Genomic DNA, 20,158 nt, shown 5'->3' with positions numbered 1-20,158 from the left:
CCCAAAGGTATTCAATGGGGCTGAGGTCCAGAATCTGTGCGGGCACTTAAATAATTTTTTTTTCAACAATATTTTTATTATTTATGTAAACAAGTTTTACAATTATACGACATCAAAAAGGAATTGTATACAGTAGGTAGTGCAATACGTTGAAAAATGGTAACGGTAACAACCTTTATAATTATGTCACTAGTATGAAGACGCAGGACACAAATGTTGTGTTTTTGTATACAATTTAAGAAGAGAAAATTGGGGGGACAAACAAGAGGATGATGGGGAGAGGGGGGGGGGAATAGGTAGGGGACATAGAGGGAGTTAAATTCATCAGAATTCGCGGAAAAGCGGTACTGGCATAGTTAGTCAGTCATCACAAAATAGTGAGTATCGTATGGGAATTATGCATGAGAATGTCAAACGGTAGATAGAGGCAGCTGTGCTTCGTAAACAGATGTCCACGGAGTCCACACAGCATGAAATTGTATTGGGGTATCGTTAAAAGTGGCAGTAATACTCTCTAGGCGGTATGATGACCAGATAGAGTTTATAGTTGCAGTGAGCGAGGGGGTGATCGCGCTCTTCCAGTGCGAAGCAATCAGACAATTGGTTGCATTCAATATGTGTCCAATTAATTTTTGAGTTGGTTGAGGAACATTAGGGATTGGTCTAGGAAGTAGAGAGAAGAGAGGTGAATCTGTTTATGTGTAATAGAGAATATTAACCCATGAACCTGTTGCCAGTATGAAGTTATCTTAGGACAGCACACCAAACGTGCAGCAGGGAGCCCCTACAGCCATATCTCCTCCAACATCTGTCCGTGGAGGATGGAAATATAGAATGAAGACGAGATTGAACCAAGTACCATCTACTATAGATTTTGAAAGAATTTTATTTGACTCAAACAGAAATAGAAGTTTTGGATTGGTTAGTTCTAGGGCCACTTAAATTCTTACACACCAAACTCTGGAAACCATTCTCGTTTTGTGCAAAGGGGCACTGTCATGTTGAAACAGAAAAGGGCCTTCCCTAAACGGTTTCCACAAACTTGGAAGCACACAATACTCTAAAATGCCAATCTATGCTATAACAAACATCAAGCTTTCTCTTCACTGGAACAGAAGGAGTCCAGGCCAAAGCAGACCAGTAATCCTGCTTCAACAACCCTACAGTTGGCAACACACATTTGGATATGAACCTTTTTCCTCACATTCGCCCAAACCCAGATTTGTCCGTCAGACTTCCAGATGTCGATATTTGGCACTGTGCATGGTGATCGGAGGCTTGTGAGCACCCGATCAGCCATGGAAACATAATCCATGAAGCTCCTGACAAACAGTTCTCTTGCGGACATTGAGATCATAGGGAGTTTGGAACTCAGTAATGAGTGTTGCAACCAAGGACAGACAATTTGTAGGCGCTACACACTTCAGCACTTTTTGGTCCTGTTCTGTGGGCTTGTGTGGCCTGCTGCTTAGCTGCAAAGCTGTTGCTCCTAAATGTTTCCACATCACATTAACAGCACTTACAATTGATCGGGGTAGTGAAGTCCCAGTTAAATCCAAGAAACCAGCACTCCAAGTCACAGACAATAAGGAACTATAGTAACATGGTATATACTCATCTGTGATGTAAGCAGAAGCCCAATGGCTGTTTCAGTGCCCTATGCGCACCTTTATCAAGAATATGGTAGAAAAGGGTTAGTTGTTAATGATCAATAGGGTTCTTCAAATTTTATATTACATATAGCAAAACATGTAATTTGATTGCCTTTTTTGGACATGGAAATTAGAGCCTCTAGCCATTCTAAGGTTCATCAATATACTTTATTTTGGGAACAGCGAGTGCTTCTCAACAAATTGGTCCATCACTCCCATTAACAATTACATTTTGTCATTAAGTCTACATCCTTATGTCTATCAGTCTTTCCTTATTGGAGCCTATAGTTGCTTCTTGACGTGCCATATGTTGCGATATATTCACTTAATTACTTGATCAGACTACATCTTCCTGCCTATCAAGTCTGATCTGAGGCAAACCAGCCATGACCTATTTGGTAATGTGAAATTGTAATTCTATTACATTTAACTTCTAGCTGCATCTACTACTATGTGTACAAAAATCTTTGTGTGCTGCCCAAATGATCAGATTACATTAATATATCCATTTTCAAATAAATTGCTATATGATTTCAATGCAAACAAAATAATTTTTACTCATTTTTATTCAGGCAAAAAAAACCGAACAAGTAAACCAGTACGGAGAGAATTCAAAACTTGGGGACAAAAATGTTTCCTTGCATGTCATAACCAGAGATTTGGTGTAGATTAACTAAAGATTGAACAACTTGTTAAACTAATTTAGGATTAGGCTCATATTTCGCCAATACAGCTTTTGGAGACAGTCCTTCCTACTCCTGTACCCCCAGCTCAAACACACACACAGAAGCAACAATTTCTTTAGTTACATAGACCACGGTGAAGCAGTAATATACTAGTGTGAATACACTGCCTCTTCTACCATAAAGAAGACTGCACTGTGATTAGTTACCTGCTGTAAGTTACTTTGATTGAAAAAGGAAGCAATCACTATTTGTTAGTTTATAAAATGGACCAAAGTAATACAGTGCCCCAAAATTATATACAACCATGCACCAAACAATGGCTTTATTGCATCTAGTGTGGCCAAATTTACAACCTTTTGCATTCAACCTTCTGGTAGCACAATACGGGTCTAATTTAGAGTTGAACATAAATATACTATACACCGTTTGCGTATGTGTAAATATGGGTCTTCCCAATTACATCCCACATATGTTCTTTGCGTTACATGCATCTTAAGATATGTGCAACCAGAAATCTTGCGTATAGACATATCCAGGGTGAATATATGGCAATCAACTAATTGTGTGCCTCTAAAAAAAACCAAAAAAAAAAAAACCTTGGTACCCAGTTATGTCAGTACTGTGGCAGTGTATTGTCAGATTCACCCCCTTCTAGACGCACAGCAGGTAGCAATTGCCCAAGGAGATTTTTAGAACACACTTTGAACACTCTATTGAAACCAAGAACAAAGTATTGTCTTAGCTTTTAACAGACATTTAATAGACAGGTGTGTACAGGGCCATGGGATTCAGAAATATTAACACAGGTTGCAAAATCTAATTATCTATTAATTAGGTATTAGAAAGATAATTATTTTTTTTAAAGAGCAAGTAAAACCACTTTTTAACATTATCCACAGAAAAGAGCAAAGTCTAAATGTACATGTTTTTAAAGTAAGAGTTAAGAACTATTGCCACACTACATCTGTGATTACTCCTATTTCATCAACATGCTGTCCTCCTAGTGGCAAACAGTTACTTGTGGACCTTCTAAGACCTACAGTTCCTATTGCAGTGTGATTTTTTTATAGAACTAACCCCATTTTATCGGTATCTACTTGTAGATCTGTAATTTGTCTTCTACAGCTCAGAGACTTACCTTTTGCATGTAACTGAAGATATCTGAGAAATTTGAAAATATCCAAGTTCTGCAATCAGTGGAGAAAAGGATTTTTTCTATACATAATTAAGATCTGGGGATATATTTATTAAACTGCGGGTTTGAAAAAGTGGTGATGTTGCCTATAGCAACAGGATTCTAGTTTGTATTTAGTACATTCTACAAAATGACAGCTGGTATCTGACCACCTTTTAAAACCCGCAGTTTAGTAAATATACCCCTGGTGTCTGAAATGTGTTGATAATTGAGATCACAAAAGACAATTATCTGCAATTCTCTAGCAAAATTCAAAATTACATTTAAATGTGATTACTTTTTATTTCGAATTAAGAAGTGCATAGATCACAATCTCATTACTGTCCAGTGCCCAATTATTCTGTTCACAATGGAATCTGTGTTGCATTTACATTGCAGTTTCGTATAGCTGTTTATTTTAATGACTTCAAAATCAGTCAGGTAAATGGTTAAGCTCTCAATCTGTGTTTGGTGAACAAACCAAAAATGCACAAAAAAAATAAATAAAAAAAATGCAATTTTCATACAGTGAGAGGACTCCACTGAATAAATGGAAAAAATATCAAATAGAGACCAAAAAAGCAGCAAGTTGCCTTAGAAAAGGCCGAAGCAACACTAAATTGTCAATACGGAGATGTGACTAAGGCTATAGAATATAAAATGGCATATTTCTGAAACTAAACAGCAAATGTTTTCAAGGAGGTAATATAATATTTCTCTAAGTATCAGATTGGAATTTTAATGCCATGCACTACTGTGACTCTGCACTGTTATCGCATAAGAAGGAAAATGTACCAAAAACCATTTATAAAAAGCAGCACCTGTGAATCTGCACTATGACTTCACCCAAAACGTAAATCCTAGAGGCATTTTTATTATGAAGCAACCCCCTTGCCTTTGCATGTACTGAGGCAGTACAAGTATGACGATGACAGAAGAAAATTATTGACAAAATGCTTTGAGTAAAACATTTTATTTCAATGCTTAGGCGTATTTACACACACATATATATATATATATATATATATATATATATATATATATATATATATATATATTTTAATTCTTAAATATTTTTTCGACAAGTCAAACAAATAGCCTATGTCTGTACTTTCTGTTCCACTGTGCATGCGAAAGAGCTAGAGAATTAAGTAGAGCTTTAAGATAACCCTTATCCCGCCGGGCCAGTATCAAGGGGGGCAAGCTGGGCATTGTTCCGCTGCCTTAGCAATGTTTTCTTAATAAATTGTGTCAATACGCAATATATTCTTTCGCTGCTGCCGCCATAAGCGCTAGGAGAAGACACATTGACAACATCTCTTCCTGTTAAAATAAAAAAAAAAGTGTCTTTTTCCCCTGTGAGAAAGTGGTGGGGTTTTTGTTTGATTTTTTTAATAAATCTCACTCAACATGTGCAAAAGACACAAGTAAGCCTAATAAGTGCATGAGTATAAAGCAGTCTATGTTACAGAAGCCCACACAGCAGCATTTCAAAAAGCATTCAAACTCCACAAAACAATTAAATCTAATTTAAAGCCTAATACATAGCCAGAGAAAGCTGATAAAAGTTCTCAAATAAAACACACACACACACACACACACACGAAAGCGTGGAGGTAGGAATGCCTGCAGTTTATTCATAAAACTAAACAATAAATAACATTCTTTATTGAATTTAACAACAAAAACAAAAAAAAAAATCTAGTAAAAAAGTGTTCTAACTAAATATAAAAAAAAAAAACATACAATGTGTACAAAGAATGAAGACCTATTTCCTCAAATTCTTTTAAGACTTTTTTTAATAAGGAGTATGTACGTTTCTTTGATTCACTCAAAGCTTAAAAATTCCTTCCATGAGTAATATGAGCTAAAGCCAGTAAGAGAGGTCATAAAAAAAAAAGTTTTTTTCCTTTGGTGACCTTTGCCATTGTAACTGGGTGAACTTCCTCACCATAATTGCCTCTGATCAGAGCAGCATATCCTTTATTTTACAATCCCTGTAATATGGATAAATGAAGAGAACAAAAAAAAAAGTTCTGTAGAAACTAAATGCTTAGTTATGTACATAATTTACATCAACAAATCTATTGTTCCATATATACATGTAAAAATACTGAAAAGCAAAAATAAGTTGTGCCCTAGAACAAATATTTATTTATTGTGTAAGGATTTCTAGTTCCTATGCCTGAATATGACCTTTGTAGGGAAAACAATTATCTTTATAATTCTATGTTGTGAAAACAGAAATTACGCGGGAGCCAAGAAAAAACCCACCTTGATTAAGATGCTAAAAGAGCAAAACATAAATTCTAAAAATTTCAATTATAACATATGTAATAATTTGACTGAACACTGTGTGTGAACGGCATCACAAGTTAGAGAACAATAAAATATTTAGATGTAGCCAACACTACATATGTGCAATAGACATATTTAGATAATTATAGAAATATTATACCTGTATATTAACATAAATCTAATTTGTTTGTAGATACAAATATTCAACCATTTTAAATTTCCTTTGGAGTCATGGTGACAGTGCCCAAACACAACAATCAGTTTCTACAAATATTTATATCAATCCTACTCTTATTTTTAGATCATGCTTTTACTTTCAACATTTATTTTAATACAATTCCTCTACTCCATAGGGTAAAACTACACGTGTCTCCACTCTCTCACTGTGAAAAATGCCAAAGTTTTCAGAGGTTTCTCTTAGTTGTTTCCTGGTTCACTATTGGTACAGCACATGGCTGGAATCAACCACCTGACAAGCATGGAAATGCATTTTAAATAACAAGCTATCTCAACTTGCAAGTCTTGCAATTAAACTGGAATGATACCTCTTCCACTGGAGAACACCAACAAAGCTCTTATATCAGAAGATGAGGCAAAGAGATTGAGTACTTCCTCCAAAGCCTTGTCTGTTGCTGTGCAGGGTGATGGAACCTCTACACTCCTCTGACATTAGTCAGTTACATTAAATGTGACTAATAACTTGGGATAGTTTCAGGGAAAACAAACTATGAAAGATGAATCCACAATAGAGCCGTTATGGTACTATTTATAGTTTTTTTTTTTTTTAAAAAAAGATGTAAATGTAATATAATCCAGTGGTGAATAACTGGCCACAACATGATTTGCTGCTGTATTGCAGCTATTTTAAACAGAAGTCTGAAAAACAGTAAAGTTCGGTGTGGCTTGGCGACTACTGTGTTCATGCTGTGCAAACATTCCACACAAATCTTTATGTAAAGTAAGATATAATCAATAAGACAAGTAAGATTTTTTCATAAATCTCCTTAAAATAGGTTTTACCTCAATATCAGCATACTTGAATATTAAGGCGAAATATAACTATTTCTTTGCCGACACAATTCTTGCAACATGGCAGATGCCTGAAGAATTCAAGGTGGTATCCCTCCCCAAATTTCACTATAAATGTAAAACTTTTTGTCTTTACACTCCTCCACCAAAAATTAAACTTAAATTGTAATAAATTTATTAAACTCTTAAAAAGAACTCCAGGGAAATGTCGTTGCTACCCGACAAGCATCCTCCCAAGTAGTAGCTCTGTGGTACAGGAGGTACTCGCCCTCTGAAGCACCTAAATTCCCAAGATTCTCCAGCTTACAACCTGGGGGTAAAAGTATCAAGCTGAGAGTTTTCCGGCAGGTTTGAAAAGTGGAGATGTTGCCTATAGCAACCAATCAGATTCTAGCTGTCATTTTGTGGAATGTACTAAATAAATGATAGCTAGAATCGGATTGGTTTTTCAAACCCGCCGAAAAAACTCTCAGCTTGATACATTTACCACCTGGAGAAGGGCAAAAGTAAAACTACACTCCACAGGGTTGTTCGCTGAAAGCGGTTCACCCAATCAGCTTCTAGCTGGTGAAGCTGAGAAAAGGAGAGGGGTTCATAGATTTTTCATTTAATTTTAAAAAGCAGTATGGATTGTTTAGAGCTGCAGAACAATGGGCATAATAAAAAAAAAAAAAAGAAAAAAGAAAAAAGGACGAAAGCTTAAATTTCAATTTGCGGTACATATGCTCCGAATAAATAACTCATACATTCAATGGCCTCTTCAATATGTTCACTATAACTCAACATAACATCAAAATTATTGGTAAGAAAAAAAAACCAAAAAAAAAAAACCATACAAAACAAATCAGAAGGGGTATTTTCAAAACATTTAAATGTAGGAGTAACTACAAAATATACTAAGGGGGTACTTTGAATACATTTTCACACACATTAGGGAATATTTGCTTACATTTACCATTACATGGGAGTACATACATGTTAAAAAAGGTTAAGAAACGCTAGTCTACAGAAATAAGTTTTATGAGAGATCAGCAGTTTTTCCTTAAACCCATCACAAAAACACATCTCAGCATACCAAAAACCTAAAAGGAACAGTAAGCTCAAAGATTATATCTGCTATATTGTGCCTAACAGAGGGAAGTGTGTATATTAGATATATAGTACATTTAGGTTATAACGGAGCAGTCTGTGAGCAATCTAAGGTGTTTTTTTGGTCTGCAAGACACCCTCATATTTTCAGTACTAAACAAAACCCAGGTGATATCACACACAACATTTGCCACTACTTCATGTCCCAAGCTATTGAATTGTGAGGATGCTAACAACTCAGTAAGATTTACTGGAGATCTTTGCAAAGTATTACAGGATTATGGAAAACAAAAGTCAAATAGTGCAAATTTACTAAATGGCAAATTCTATATACACATTTACTAGCACCAACATCAAAACCAAAGCGAGAATATGGTCATTCTTCTTTAATATTTATATTAAACAAATTCAGGGGGGAGGGTTCAATGCTAAATCTGATAATTTCCAAAGAAGTTGTAAATAATAATCTAAACTTCTTACAGAAATTGTTGAGGATCTGTACCTGGGACACACTTACTCTGGGCTGTAAGGGTCCCTTGTGAAGTTAGACTTCAATAAAGAAGGTCCCGAATAGCAGAGTAGGCTAAATGCAGAGCATTGGATTGGTGCTGCCTACTTATATGTCACACGAGGCCGATGAAGCCATTACACATCAAAAGTACCAGTGTAGTAACTTTAATCAGTGGGATTTTCAGAAGAAAATCTACATAGGCGGCTCAAACGCATGCTTTGGCATGAGGTAGGACCTACACAGCGCTTCACCTGTGGAAGCCTAAATTCTACAGGAGTGCTAATGGTGTATAGGAGAAGATTTCACCCAACCCCCCCCCTCAATTCAAGATTTAAGTTTTAAAAGGTGAAATTAGCTTTAAACAAAGCATTTCACATAGGTTATAAATTAACACCACCAAAGAACATCATGATGCAGTTTTAGAAACACCATTTCCTGGTTTTTAAATTGCAAAACCACTGCCCAAGTACACGCCATTTATACATTAAGGATTGACCTTCCACAGTCATTATCACAAGGAAACAAGCTACACCTAAGTAAACAATTATTACATTCAGCAAAAGGTTAGTTTTTCCTACGGTATTCAACAAATGGTAACATGATGTAGGCGTCTCCAGCAAATTGATTGTTCTGCACCCATACTTTTATCAAACGGACATTTATAAGGAAACCAAGCACAATATCCATAACATATCTAGTTACATTATATCTTGCATTTTATCTTCATAGTAGGTTAATTGGCTGCTATCAAAAATTGACCCTAGTCTCTCTCTCTCTGTCTGTGTATGTTAGGGAGTTTGTATGTTCCCCCCCATGTTTCCGTGGGTTTCCTCCCACACTCCAAAAACATACTAATAGGTTAATTGTCTGTGATTAAATTGACCTTAGTATCTCTCGGTCTGTTTATGTGTGTATGTTAGGGAATTTAGACTGTAAGCTCCAATGGGGCAGGAACTGATGTGAGTGAGTTCTCTGTACAGCGCTGCGGAATCAGTGGTGCTATATAATATAAATAAATAAAGGTGATGATGATATGTATCTTTCATGCCCATTCAGCTCTTTGTGTCCCCAAATTTACAATCCTTTTTTTGCTTTGGACGACTATTTACTTAAGACAATTAGGTATGGCCTAAAATGAAGGAAAATCTGCCTCATGAAGCTCACCCGATTTCTAGGATATTACATTTTTACATCATAGGAATGTAAAGCCAATTACTCTAAATGTAATAGGAGCTGTCATTTTAGAATTATTCTAAAATACAATATAAAGTGAACGCAATCCAGAATATTATACTGAAAAATACCCCATTGTTATTACAATGTGTATAAATTTAAAAAACATACAAGAAAAACAAATGAGAGGACCAATAAAATGGCAACTACTATTTTACATGCAGTAGATGAAAGTTTGGGTAACCAAACACAGAGCAGTATTGTGATCACAGAACCAAAACATGCTGTAATGCGAGGGGGCGGGAAGCCATACTATGCCAGATGCCTCATTAATTGTGCAGACTGGAAAAGATTTGAGAAAAACAAAACTGACTAGGGAGCTACCGATAAAACATAAGCAAAAGGGAAAACATGGTTTAGTGCAGTTTTTTTTTCCATACAAACCATCCGATTAGTAACCATCTAGAGATTGTGATAAAGTATAAACACAATTTCACCATTTGTCACAAGCAAACAGAAAATAAAACAATTCAGCATCTAAGTGACGACACTAATCCAAATATGTCATGGCCTACAGTTACTGAATGCAATGACAAGTTAGAATACATCATGCTTCTATAACTACGTAAAGATACATAAGAGATTTTTGTCTAGTCCATGACAAAATTATAATTTACAGCGATGGGAGGTAAAGATGGCCCTGTCAAAATGATGCGGTTTCATGTAACTTTATGCAATTTGCTGCTTATCAATGTACAGCGCTATAAATCAGGTTGGTTCTTTACCAATAAAGCATAACGACAACAATAATGACAATGAAGTTTTACTAGGAAGTGGCAGAATGAAAAGTTTGGTCTTTTAGCCACTGAGTCAAGACATAAAAGAAGATTTATGGTCAAAGTTAGCTAACAAATCCATGTCTGCCTGCTGAACAGTTTGCAATAAGGATGGAACGCGTAATAAATAGAATGGATGATTACTAGTTAAATAAAAGGCATTCGTAACTAGCATATCACACAGGCCTTTGCTGACATTTTCAGCACGCATTGTTCATAAAAGAGAGTCACATGGCAGAGGCAGACACAGCTTAGTGGCTTTCGTAGCTTGTGGGCAGAGTCTCGCAGGCTGGTTTAGCCACCAAATAAAAATTGCAGAGGTTAAAAATGCTAATATTGACGGATAAAGAACATGGTACTATTTTCTATGTTTACAAACACTGACAGATTTCTGTCGAGAAGCGGAGCTGTGACTACAATAAATATATATTAACACTGTAGTAACAGTAAAGACAATCCTACTGTAAAATGTTGATGTACATGCATCATTTTATATAGAAATCTAGAATGTGTATATGGATAATATGCCAATCCAAAACAATCCATGAAAACAAGAGTGGCAAAGAGATAAATATTAATTCCAAGCAGGGAAAAAAAAATAATGTAAGCAAGCAGATAGCATTAGAAACCAGTTGCTGTGTTTTAAAAGATAATAATCCAAAGCAAAGCTATTTCACATACAGGGTACTATGCTTCCCTGTGGCTTTCTTTGTAATAGACTTTGGAATGGATCGGCAACCTCAAATAGTGATCGCAAGACTGCACTTTGACTGAAGCCCTTTAAAAGACTAATATCTGGTGAAAACTACTTCTTAGATTATAAAAGATCATAAACAATAACTTTGCATACAAAAGCACTTTTTTAGAGTTTCAACCAATAACACTACAAAATCTTAACACAAAGTGAATGTTCTACAGGCCTCTCCGCTAGCAAAGTACTTGTGTGCGTCTGCATGCCAAGTTACGTCTTCTAGGCCTTTCCAGAAAGGAAGCAGAACAGTAGACATCTAGCAAACATAGTTGGAGGTTCATGCCTGTTAGTAAATCAAAATTGTATCCAGGCAATTTGAAAAGTGTTAAATAAAAAAATGAAAGCTTCCTATTTAAGCGGAGAGGAGATTAAGTTGAACTACTTACACTGCAGGAAAGATGTTAATGTTTAGGAAGCATGCAGCGGAAAACAAAGCTTGAATTACTAGATTGCCTAGAAACTATGCAAACAATTGGTAATCAAAATGCAGCGAAAGAAAAAAAGATTGCACACTTGTTCTTAAATCACATTTAAAGTAATCGAAACAACAATGCAGTTCTATTGTCTGATTATTTATCAAAGCAATACAAAATTATAACAGTGTGAACCTATATTTTATTATTTGTCAAGCATTACAAAGGTTCTATTTTATTGGCCACATTAGTATGCCATCTCTTTGCAGCATCTTAGCCTCCCCATGAATGTAGTTGTAGGCCAGGTGTGTATGTAGAAGAAATGCTTTGTTTCCAATAAAACACTTGATGCGAGGGTTGAAGGGAGATATGGTCAACATTACAGCACACTTTGCTAACCATCAGGTGGTGCAGGGGTTAATGCACTGCCTGCCTGTCATGCAGTGAAGGAATGCAGGGTTAATGCAGTGAGTGCACACAGTGGGGTCATGTACCCGCCAGTGCTGGGTGTGTTTACCTGCTTGCCCCGGTAGAAGAGCCGCTGTCTGTCAGGGGTCACGTTAAAACTCTCCTGGATCTTTAACCTCAATCCCTCGATTTTGGTGAGTCTGGACAGGTCATCTATGGTGCGGGTCTCGGTGCCGTCTATGGTCCTCACCTGGATCCACATCTTGTATGAACTCGCAAAGCTGCTGAGTGAAATAAGAAAAAATCACCTATTTTATTGTCTCTGCCTCCCTTAGTCCTCGCAGTAGTGTTATTATTATTATTGTTGTTGTTGCTGCTGCTTGTGTTTAATGCATCAGTTGGCGATGACAGCCACAGCAGCACAACAAAGAGGGCGAAATAAACACAACTGCAGCACGCTCCGCCGAGAGCCCGGGCGCTGTCTGCACCGAGGATGCCTGCGCCGCTGCACGATGTGCTTATTAATAGACTGATAATTATTGTTATTATTATTGTCTAGCCGTGTGAGCGCCGGGCAGCCATGTCGTAGCTGCTCTGGGAGTGTTTACTAGGAGCTGCTGTTCTCACATGGGGGTCACGGCGCCAAGCTAAAATCTCGCGAAATGAAAGCGAGTCCGGGGCCGGCCCTCATGACACAAGCAGCAGGGTACATACTATAGTCACTCCGCCCAATTCCCGGTGCATATGGTCTCCGCATACTGCTTCCTTCTCATACAATACAGTGAGGCCCCGGGGCTAGTGGTCCATGAGGTCTGGCAGCTAATAGCTGTGCATGGCCTGTTCTCGGGCGGTGGCAGGCTGGTATTAAGCAACAGCTGGACCCAGAAACAGTTGTTTTACAATAAAACATATTTCAAAGTGATCGAACTGCTTGACACTTTCACCAACACGCTCCACAACCCTGCTTGATGGTTCTGAAGTGACAGTTTAATTCTACTTTGCTGCAGGGGTAGGCTAGGCAGGGGGCATTTGCTCCCTGGGCCATTCCCATAGTGGGCAACCTTGGGCAGGGTCTTTGAGCCACCTGCATGTTTTTAAAATATTCCTAATAAGCTGTTGAGTCCTAAAATTTGCCACAGCATCGTGGGAAGGTGGTTTTACAGACCACTCCTACAAGAGCCCAATTAAGACCCCATGGGGCCTTAGACAAGATACTGATTTCCACCCCATAAAAACACAAAGGCATGTTACAGAATTCCAGACCACTCAGTGTGCTTGCTGGGGCCTTGGATGATCTGTCTTTCATTCCTACTAGTACTACTTTGCCACCAAACACTCACTGATCATGTTAACAGTTCACCACCATAATGCCTTCAGTTATAGGAGAACAGTTGGTGCCACCAGGCTCCTGCACCTGGAACTGCTTACTTCTGGGTGGTGTGTAGCTGTAGTACCTGGTGACTGGTTGGTTCCTCCTGACTGCTTACTTTGGATCAGGACTGTGGGTAGCAGACAGAGTGTTGACTTTGGATGTAACACAGGACAGCCAGGGGGATGGATTGGAGTGGTAGCTCTTCTATGTAGGTAATAGATGCTAACTGGATGCTGCACAAGGATTAGCACTGCAAACACAGCATTGGGGTCATGGGTTTGATTTTACCCAGGGCCCTATCTGTGTGGAGTTCTGTATGAGTTTCCTTCAGTTGCTCCATTTTCCTTACACTTCCCATAACAACAGACTAATATGTTAATTGACTTCTGATTGTATTAACCCTAGGGAGCATATATTGCAATCTCAACTTCGGAGGGCTTGATCTGAATGATTAAATATTCTTTGCACTGCATAATATGTAGGTGCTATATAAATACTTAATGCATTTGAACAGTAATAAAGATTATCCATTTTCTAATATATATTGCCCTCAGATTCAGCCACGGTTGGGTCAGCCTTGTTACACAAAATTTGTAGAATAGGTTTTACTTTGTGAAATTGCCTACATTTACATATCAATTGTTGTGAGCCAACTTCCTGTGACTTGTGTTTCTGCTTCCCTCAGGAAGTTTGTAAAATCACACACACACACAAGGCTAGAATTCTCTGTGGATATACAAGTATTTATGGATTATATAGTGGTTGCTTTTTGAGGCAATATGGAGGGCTGTTTTGGCTGGTACATGGGTGAGATTACATAATTTAAAGTTTGTTCAGTGTATGTCGAGTTTGACTAAATATATAAAGTTTGACTCATTTGTACAGATGGATAGAATGCAAAACTGGATTTCGTGTAGTTTCTTTATTTAGTTGAATAGATTGATTAGAAGGTAGTTCGTAATGTGAAACTTTAGACGTAATGTAGTTTAGTGCTGGAGAAATTTAGCTCGGGAAGATAGTTAATATGGCGGTAATGTGATATACAACGTGTTTAGTGGAGACTGTGTATATGCAGATGTAGCGTCAGCAAACCTGATGGCCCGCACATGCGCACTAGTGTCAGGGACTGCTAAAGAAACAGGACATTTTCCAGAAGGCCGAGGGGAGAACAGCAGTTGTGAGGAAGAAGGATTACCTCAAAAAGAGAGCGGCAGTTGTTAGGAAGAGGGATTACCTCAGAAAGAGAGCGGCAGTTGTTAGGAAGAGGGATTACCTCAGAAAGAGAGCGGCAGTTGTTAGGAAGAGGGATTACCTCAGAAAGAGAGCGGCAGTTGTTAGGAAGAGGGATTACCACAGAGAGCGGCAGTTGTTAGGAAGAGGGATTACCTCAATCAGAGAGCGGCAGTTGTTAGGAAGAGGGATTACCTCAGAGAGCAGCAGTTGTTAGGAAGAGGGATTACCTCAGAGAGCGGCAGTTGTTAGGAAGAGGGATTACCTCAGCAGAGAGCGGCAGTTGTTAGGAAGAAGGATTACCTCAGACAGAGAGCGGCAGTTAGGAAGAGGGATTACCTCAGAGAGCGGCAGTTGTTAGGAAGAGAGATTACCTTAGTCGGAGAGCGGCAGTTGTTAGGAAGAGGGATTACCTCAGACTGAGAGCGACAGTTGTTAGGAAGAGGGATTACCTCAGACAGAGAGCGGCAGTTGTAAGGAAGAGGGATTACCTCAGAGAGCGGCAGTTGTTAGGAAGAGGGATTAGCTCAGTCAGAGAGCGGCAGTTAGGAAGAGGGATTACCTCAGAGAGCGGCAGTTGTTAGGAAGAGAGATTACCTTAGTCGGAGAGCGGCAGTTGTTAGGAAAAGAGATTACCTTAGTCGGAGAGTGGCAGTTGTTAGGAAGAGGGATTACCTCAGTCAGAGAGCGGCAGTTGTGAGGAAGAGGAATTACCTCAGACAGAGAGCGGCAGTTGTTAGGAAGAGGGATTACCTCAGAGAGCGGCAGTTGTTAGGAAGAGGGATTACCTCAGCAGAGAGCGGCAGTTGTTAGGAAGAGGGATTACCTCAGAGAGCGGCAGTTGTTAGGAAGAGAGATTACCTTAGTCGGAGAGCGGCAGTTGTTAGGAAAAGAGATTACCTTAGTCGGAGAGTGGCAGTTGTTAGGAAGAGGGATTACCTCAGTCAGAGAGCGGCAGTTGTGAGGAAGAGGAATTACCTCAGACAGAGAGCGGCAGTTGTTAGGAAGAGGGATTACCTCAGAGAGCGGCAGTTGTTAGGAAGAGGGATTACCTCAGCAGAGAGCGGCAGTTGTTAGGAAGAGGGATTACCTCAGCGGAGAGCGGCAGTTGTTAGGAAGAGGGATTACCTCAGAGAGCAGCAGTTGTTGGGAAGAAGGATTATCTCAGAGAGCTGCAATTGTTAGGAAGAGGGATTACCTCAGAGAGCGGCAGTTGTTAGGAAGAGGGATTACCTTAGTCGGAGAGCGGCAGTTAGGAAGAGGGATTACCTCAGAGAGCGGCAGTTGTTAGGAAAAGAGATTACCTTAGTCGGAGAGCGGCAGTTGTTAGGAAAAGGGATTACCTCAGACAGAGAGCGGCAGTTGTTAGGAAGAGGGATTACCTCAGTCAGAGAGTGGCAGTTGTTAGGAAGAGGGATTACCTCAGACAGAGAGCGGCAGTTGTGAGGAAGAGGAATTACCTCAGACAGAGAGCGGCAGTTGTTAGGAAGAGGGATTACCTCAGAGAGCTGCAGTTGTTAGGAAGAGGGATTACCTCAGACAGAGAGGGGCAGTTGTTAGGAAGAGGGATTACCTCAGACAGAGAGCGGCAGTTGTTAGGAAGAGGGATTACCTCAGTCAGAGAGCGGCAGTTGTTAGGAAGAGGGATTACCTCAGACAGAGAGCGGCAGTTGTTAGGAAGAGGGATTACCTCAGAGAGCGGCAGTTGTTAGGAAGAGGGATTACCTCAGACAGAGAGGGGCAGTTGTTAGGAAGAGGGATTACCTCAGACAGAGAGCGGCAGTTGTTAGGAAGAGGGATTACCTCAGACAGAGAGCGGCAGTTGTTAGGAAGAGGGATTACCTCAGCAGAGAGCGGCAGTTGTTAGGAAGAGGGATTACCTCAGACAGAGAGGGGCAGTTGTTAGGAAGAGGGATTACCTCAGACAGAGAGCGGCAGTTGTTAGGAAGAGGGATTACCTCAGTCAGAGAGCGGCAGTTAGGAAGAGGGATTACCTCAGAGAGCGGCAGTTGTTAGGAAAAGAGATTACCTTAGTCGGAGAGCGGCAGTTGTTAGGAAAAGGGATTACCTCAGACAGAGAGCGGCAGTTGTTAGGAAGAGGGATTACCTCAGTCAGAGAGCGGCAGTTAGGAAGAGGGATTACCTCAGAGAGTGGCAGTTGTTAGGAAAAGAGATTACCTTGGTCGGAGAGCGGCAGTTGTTAGGAAAAGGGATTACCTCAGACAGAGAGCGGCAGTTGTTAGGAAGAGGGATTACCTCAGTCAGAGAGTGGCAGTTGTTAGGAAGAGGGATTACCTCAGACAGAGAGCGGCAGTTGTGAGGAAGAGGAATTACCTCAGACAGAGAGCGGCAGTTAGGAAGAGGGATTACCTCAGAGAGCGGCAGTTGTTAGGAAGAGAGATTACCTTAGTCGGAGAGCGGCAGTTGTTAGGAAAAGGGATTACCTCAGACAGAGAGCGGCAGTTGTTAGGAAGAGGGATTACCTCAGAGAGCAGCAGTTGTTAGGAAGAGGGATTACCTCAGAGAGCTGCAGTTGTTAGGAAAAGAGATTACCTTAGTCGGAGAGCGGCAGTTGTTAGGAAAAGGGATTACCTCAGACAGAGAGCGGCAGTTGTTAGGAAGAGGGATTACCTCAGTCAGAGAGCGGCAGTTAGGAAGAGGGATTACCTCAGAGAGTGGCAGTTGTTAGGAAAAGAGATTACCTTGGTCGGAGAGCGGCAGTTGTTAGGAAAAGGGATTACCTCAGACAGAGAGCGGCAGTTGTTAGGAAGAGGGATTACCTCAGTCAGAGAGTGGCAGTTGTTAGGAAGAGGGATTACCTCAGACAGAGAGCGGCAGTTGTGAGGAAGAGGAATTACCTCAGACAGAGAGCGGCAGTTGTTAGGAAGAGGGATTACCTCAGAGAGCAGCAGTTGTTAGGAAGAGGGATTACCTCAGAGAGCTGCAGTTGTTAGGAAGAGGGATTACCTCAGACAGAGAGGGGCAGTTGTTAGGAAGAGGGATTACCTCAGACAGAGAGCGGCAGTTGTTAGGAAGAGGGATTACCTCAGTCAGAGAGCGGCAGTTTTTAGGAAGAGGGATTACCTCAGACAGAGAGCGGCAGTTGTTAGGAAGAGGGATTACCTCAGTCAGAGAGCGGCAGTTGTTAGGAAGAGGGATTACCTCAGAGAGCGGCAGTTGTTAGGAAGAGGGATTACCTCAGACAGAGAGGGGCAGTTGTTAGGAAGAGGGATTACCTCAGACAGAGAGCGGCAGTTGTTAGGAAGAGGGATTACCTCAGACAGAGAGCGGCAGTTGTTAGGAAGAGGGATTACCTCAGCAGAGAGCGGCAGTTGTTAGGAAGAGGGATTACCTCAGCGGAGAGCGGCAGTTGTTAGGAAGAGGGATTACCTCAGAGAGCAGCAGTTGTTAGGAAGAGGGATTACCTCAGAGAGCAGCAGTTGTTAGGAAGAAGGATTACCTCAGACAGAGAGCGGCAGTTAGGAAGAGGGATTACCTCAGACAGAGAGCGGCAGTTAGGAAGAGGGATTACCTCAGAGAGCGGCAGTTGTTAGGAAGAGAGATTACCTTAGTCGGAGAGGGGCAGTTGTTAGGAAGAGGGATTACCTCAGACAGAGAGCGGCAGTTGTTAGGAAGAGGGATTACCTCAGACAGAGAGCGGCAGTTGTTAAGAAGAGAGATTACTTTAGTCGGAGAGCGGCAGTTGTTAGGAAGAGGGATTACCTCAGACAGAGAGCGGCAGTTGTTAGGAAGAGGGATTACCTCAGACGGAGAGCGGCAGTTGTTAGGAAGAGGGATTACCTCAGACAGAGAGCGGCAGTTGTTAGGAAGAGAGATTACCTCAGAGAGCAGCAGTTGTTAGGAGGAGGGATTACCTCAGAGAGCAGCAGTTGTTAGGAAGATGGATTACCTCAGACAGAGCGGCAGTTGTTAGGAAGAGGGATTACCTCAGACAGAGAGCAGCAGTTGTTAGGAAGAGGGATTACCTCAGACAGAGAGCGGCAGTTGTTAGGAAGAGGGATTACCTCAGAGAGCAGCAGTTGTTAGGAGGAGGGATTACCTCAGAGAGCAGCAGTTGTTAGGAAGATGGATTACCTCAGACAGAGAGCGGCAGTTGTTAGGAAGAGGGATTACCTCAGACAGAGAGCGGCAGTTGTTAGGAAGAGGGATTACCTCAGTCAGAGAGCGGCAGTTAGGAAGAGGGATTACCTCAGAGAGCGGCAGTTGTTAGGAAAAGAGATTACCTTGATCGGAGAGCGGCAGTTGTTAGGAGGAGGGATTACCTCAGTCAGAGAGCGGCAGTTGTTAGGAAGAGGGATTACCTCAGACAGAGAGCGGCAGTTTTTAGGAAGAGGGATTACCTCAGTCAGAGAGCGGCAGTTGTTAGGAAGAGGGATTACCTCAGAGAGCGGCAGTTGTTAGGAAGAGGGATTACCTCAGACAGAGAGCGGCAGTTGTTAGGAAGAGAGATTACCTTAGTCGGAGAGCGGCAGTTGTTAGGAAGAGGGATTACCTCAGACAGAGAGCGGCAGTTGTTAGGAAGAGGGATTACCTCAGACAGAGAGCGGCAGTTGTTAGGAAGAGAGATTACCTTAGTCGGAGAGCGGCAGTTGTTAGGAAGAGAGATTACCTCAGACAGAGAGCGGCAGTTGTTAGGAAGAGGGATTACCTCAGACAGAGAGCGGCAGTTGTGAGGAAGAGGAATTACCTCAGACAGAGAGCGGCAGTTAGGAAGAGGGATTACCTCAGAGAGCGGCAGTTGTTAGGAAGAGAGATTACCTTAGTCGGAGAGCGGCAGTTGTTAGGAAAAGGGATTACCTCAGACAGAGAGCGGCAGTTGTTAGGAAGAGGGATTACCTCAGAGAGCAGCAGTTGTTAGGAAGAGGGATTACCTCAGAGAGCTGCAGTTGTTAGGAAAAGAGATTACCTTAGTCGGAGAGCGGCAGTTGTTAGGAAAAGGGATTACCTCAGACAGAGAGCGGCAGTTGTTAGGAAGAGGGATTACCTCAGTCAGAGAGCGGCAGTTAGGAAGAGGGATTACCTCAGAGAGTGGCAGTTGTTAGGAAAAGAGATTACCTTGGTCGGAGAGCGGCAGTTGTTAGGAAAAGGGATTACCTCAGACAGAGAGCGGCAGTTGTTAGGAAGAGGGATTACCTCAGTCAGAGAGTGGCAGTTGTTAGGAAGAGGGATTACCTCAGACAGAGAGCGGCAGTTGTGAGGAAGAGGAATTACCTCAGACAGAGAGCGGCAGTTGTTAGGAAGAGGGATTACCTCAGAGAGCAGCAGTTGTTAGGAAGAGGGATTACCTCAGAGAGCTGCAGTTGTTAGGAAGAGGGATTACCTCAGACAGAGAGGGGCAGTTGTTAGGAAGAGGGATTACCTCAGACAGAGAGCGGCAGTTGTTAGGAAGAGGGATTACCTCAGTCAGAGAGCGGCAGTTTTTAGGAAGAGGGATTACCTCAGACAGAGAGCGGCAGTTGTTAGGAAGAGGGATTACCTCAGTCAGAGAGCGGCAGTTGTTAGGAAGAGGGATTAC

General features: G+C 41.0%; 1 protein-coding gene across 1 annotated transcript in view; it reads right to left on the bottom strand.

Moving 5' to 3' along the window:
* UHRF2 (ubiquitin like with PHD and ring finger domains 2) overlaps window positions 1-12,673 on the bottom strand; it is an 84,734-nt gene extending 72,061 nt beyond the window's left edge. The window contains exon 1 of the mRNA XM_075209322.1: window positions 12,130-12,673. Coding sequence (XP_075065423.1) covers window positions 12,130-12,282 — 153 coding nt within the window. The 5' untranslated portion in view covers window positions 12,283-12,673. The remainder of the gene's footprint in view (window positions 1-12,129) is intronic.
* Window positions 12,674-20,158: the final 7,485 nt, after the last annotated feature.

This window comes from Mixophyes fleayi, chromosome 1 (assembly GCF_038048845.1).
Source record: "Mixophyes fleayi isolate aMixFle1 chromosome 1, aMixFle1.hap1, whole genome shotgun sequence".
Taxonomy (NCBI): domain Eukaryota; kingdom Metazoa; phylum Chordata; class Amphibia; order Anura; family Limnodynastidae; genus Mixophyes; species Mixophyes fleayi.
This window is presented reverse-complemented; position numbering and strand designations above follow the sequence as displayed.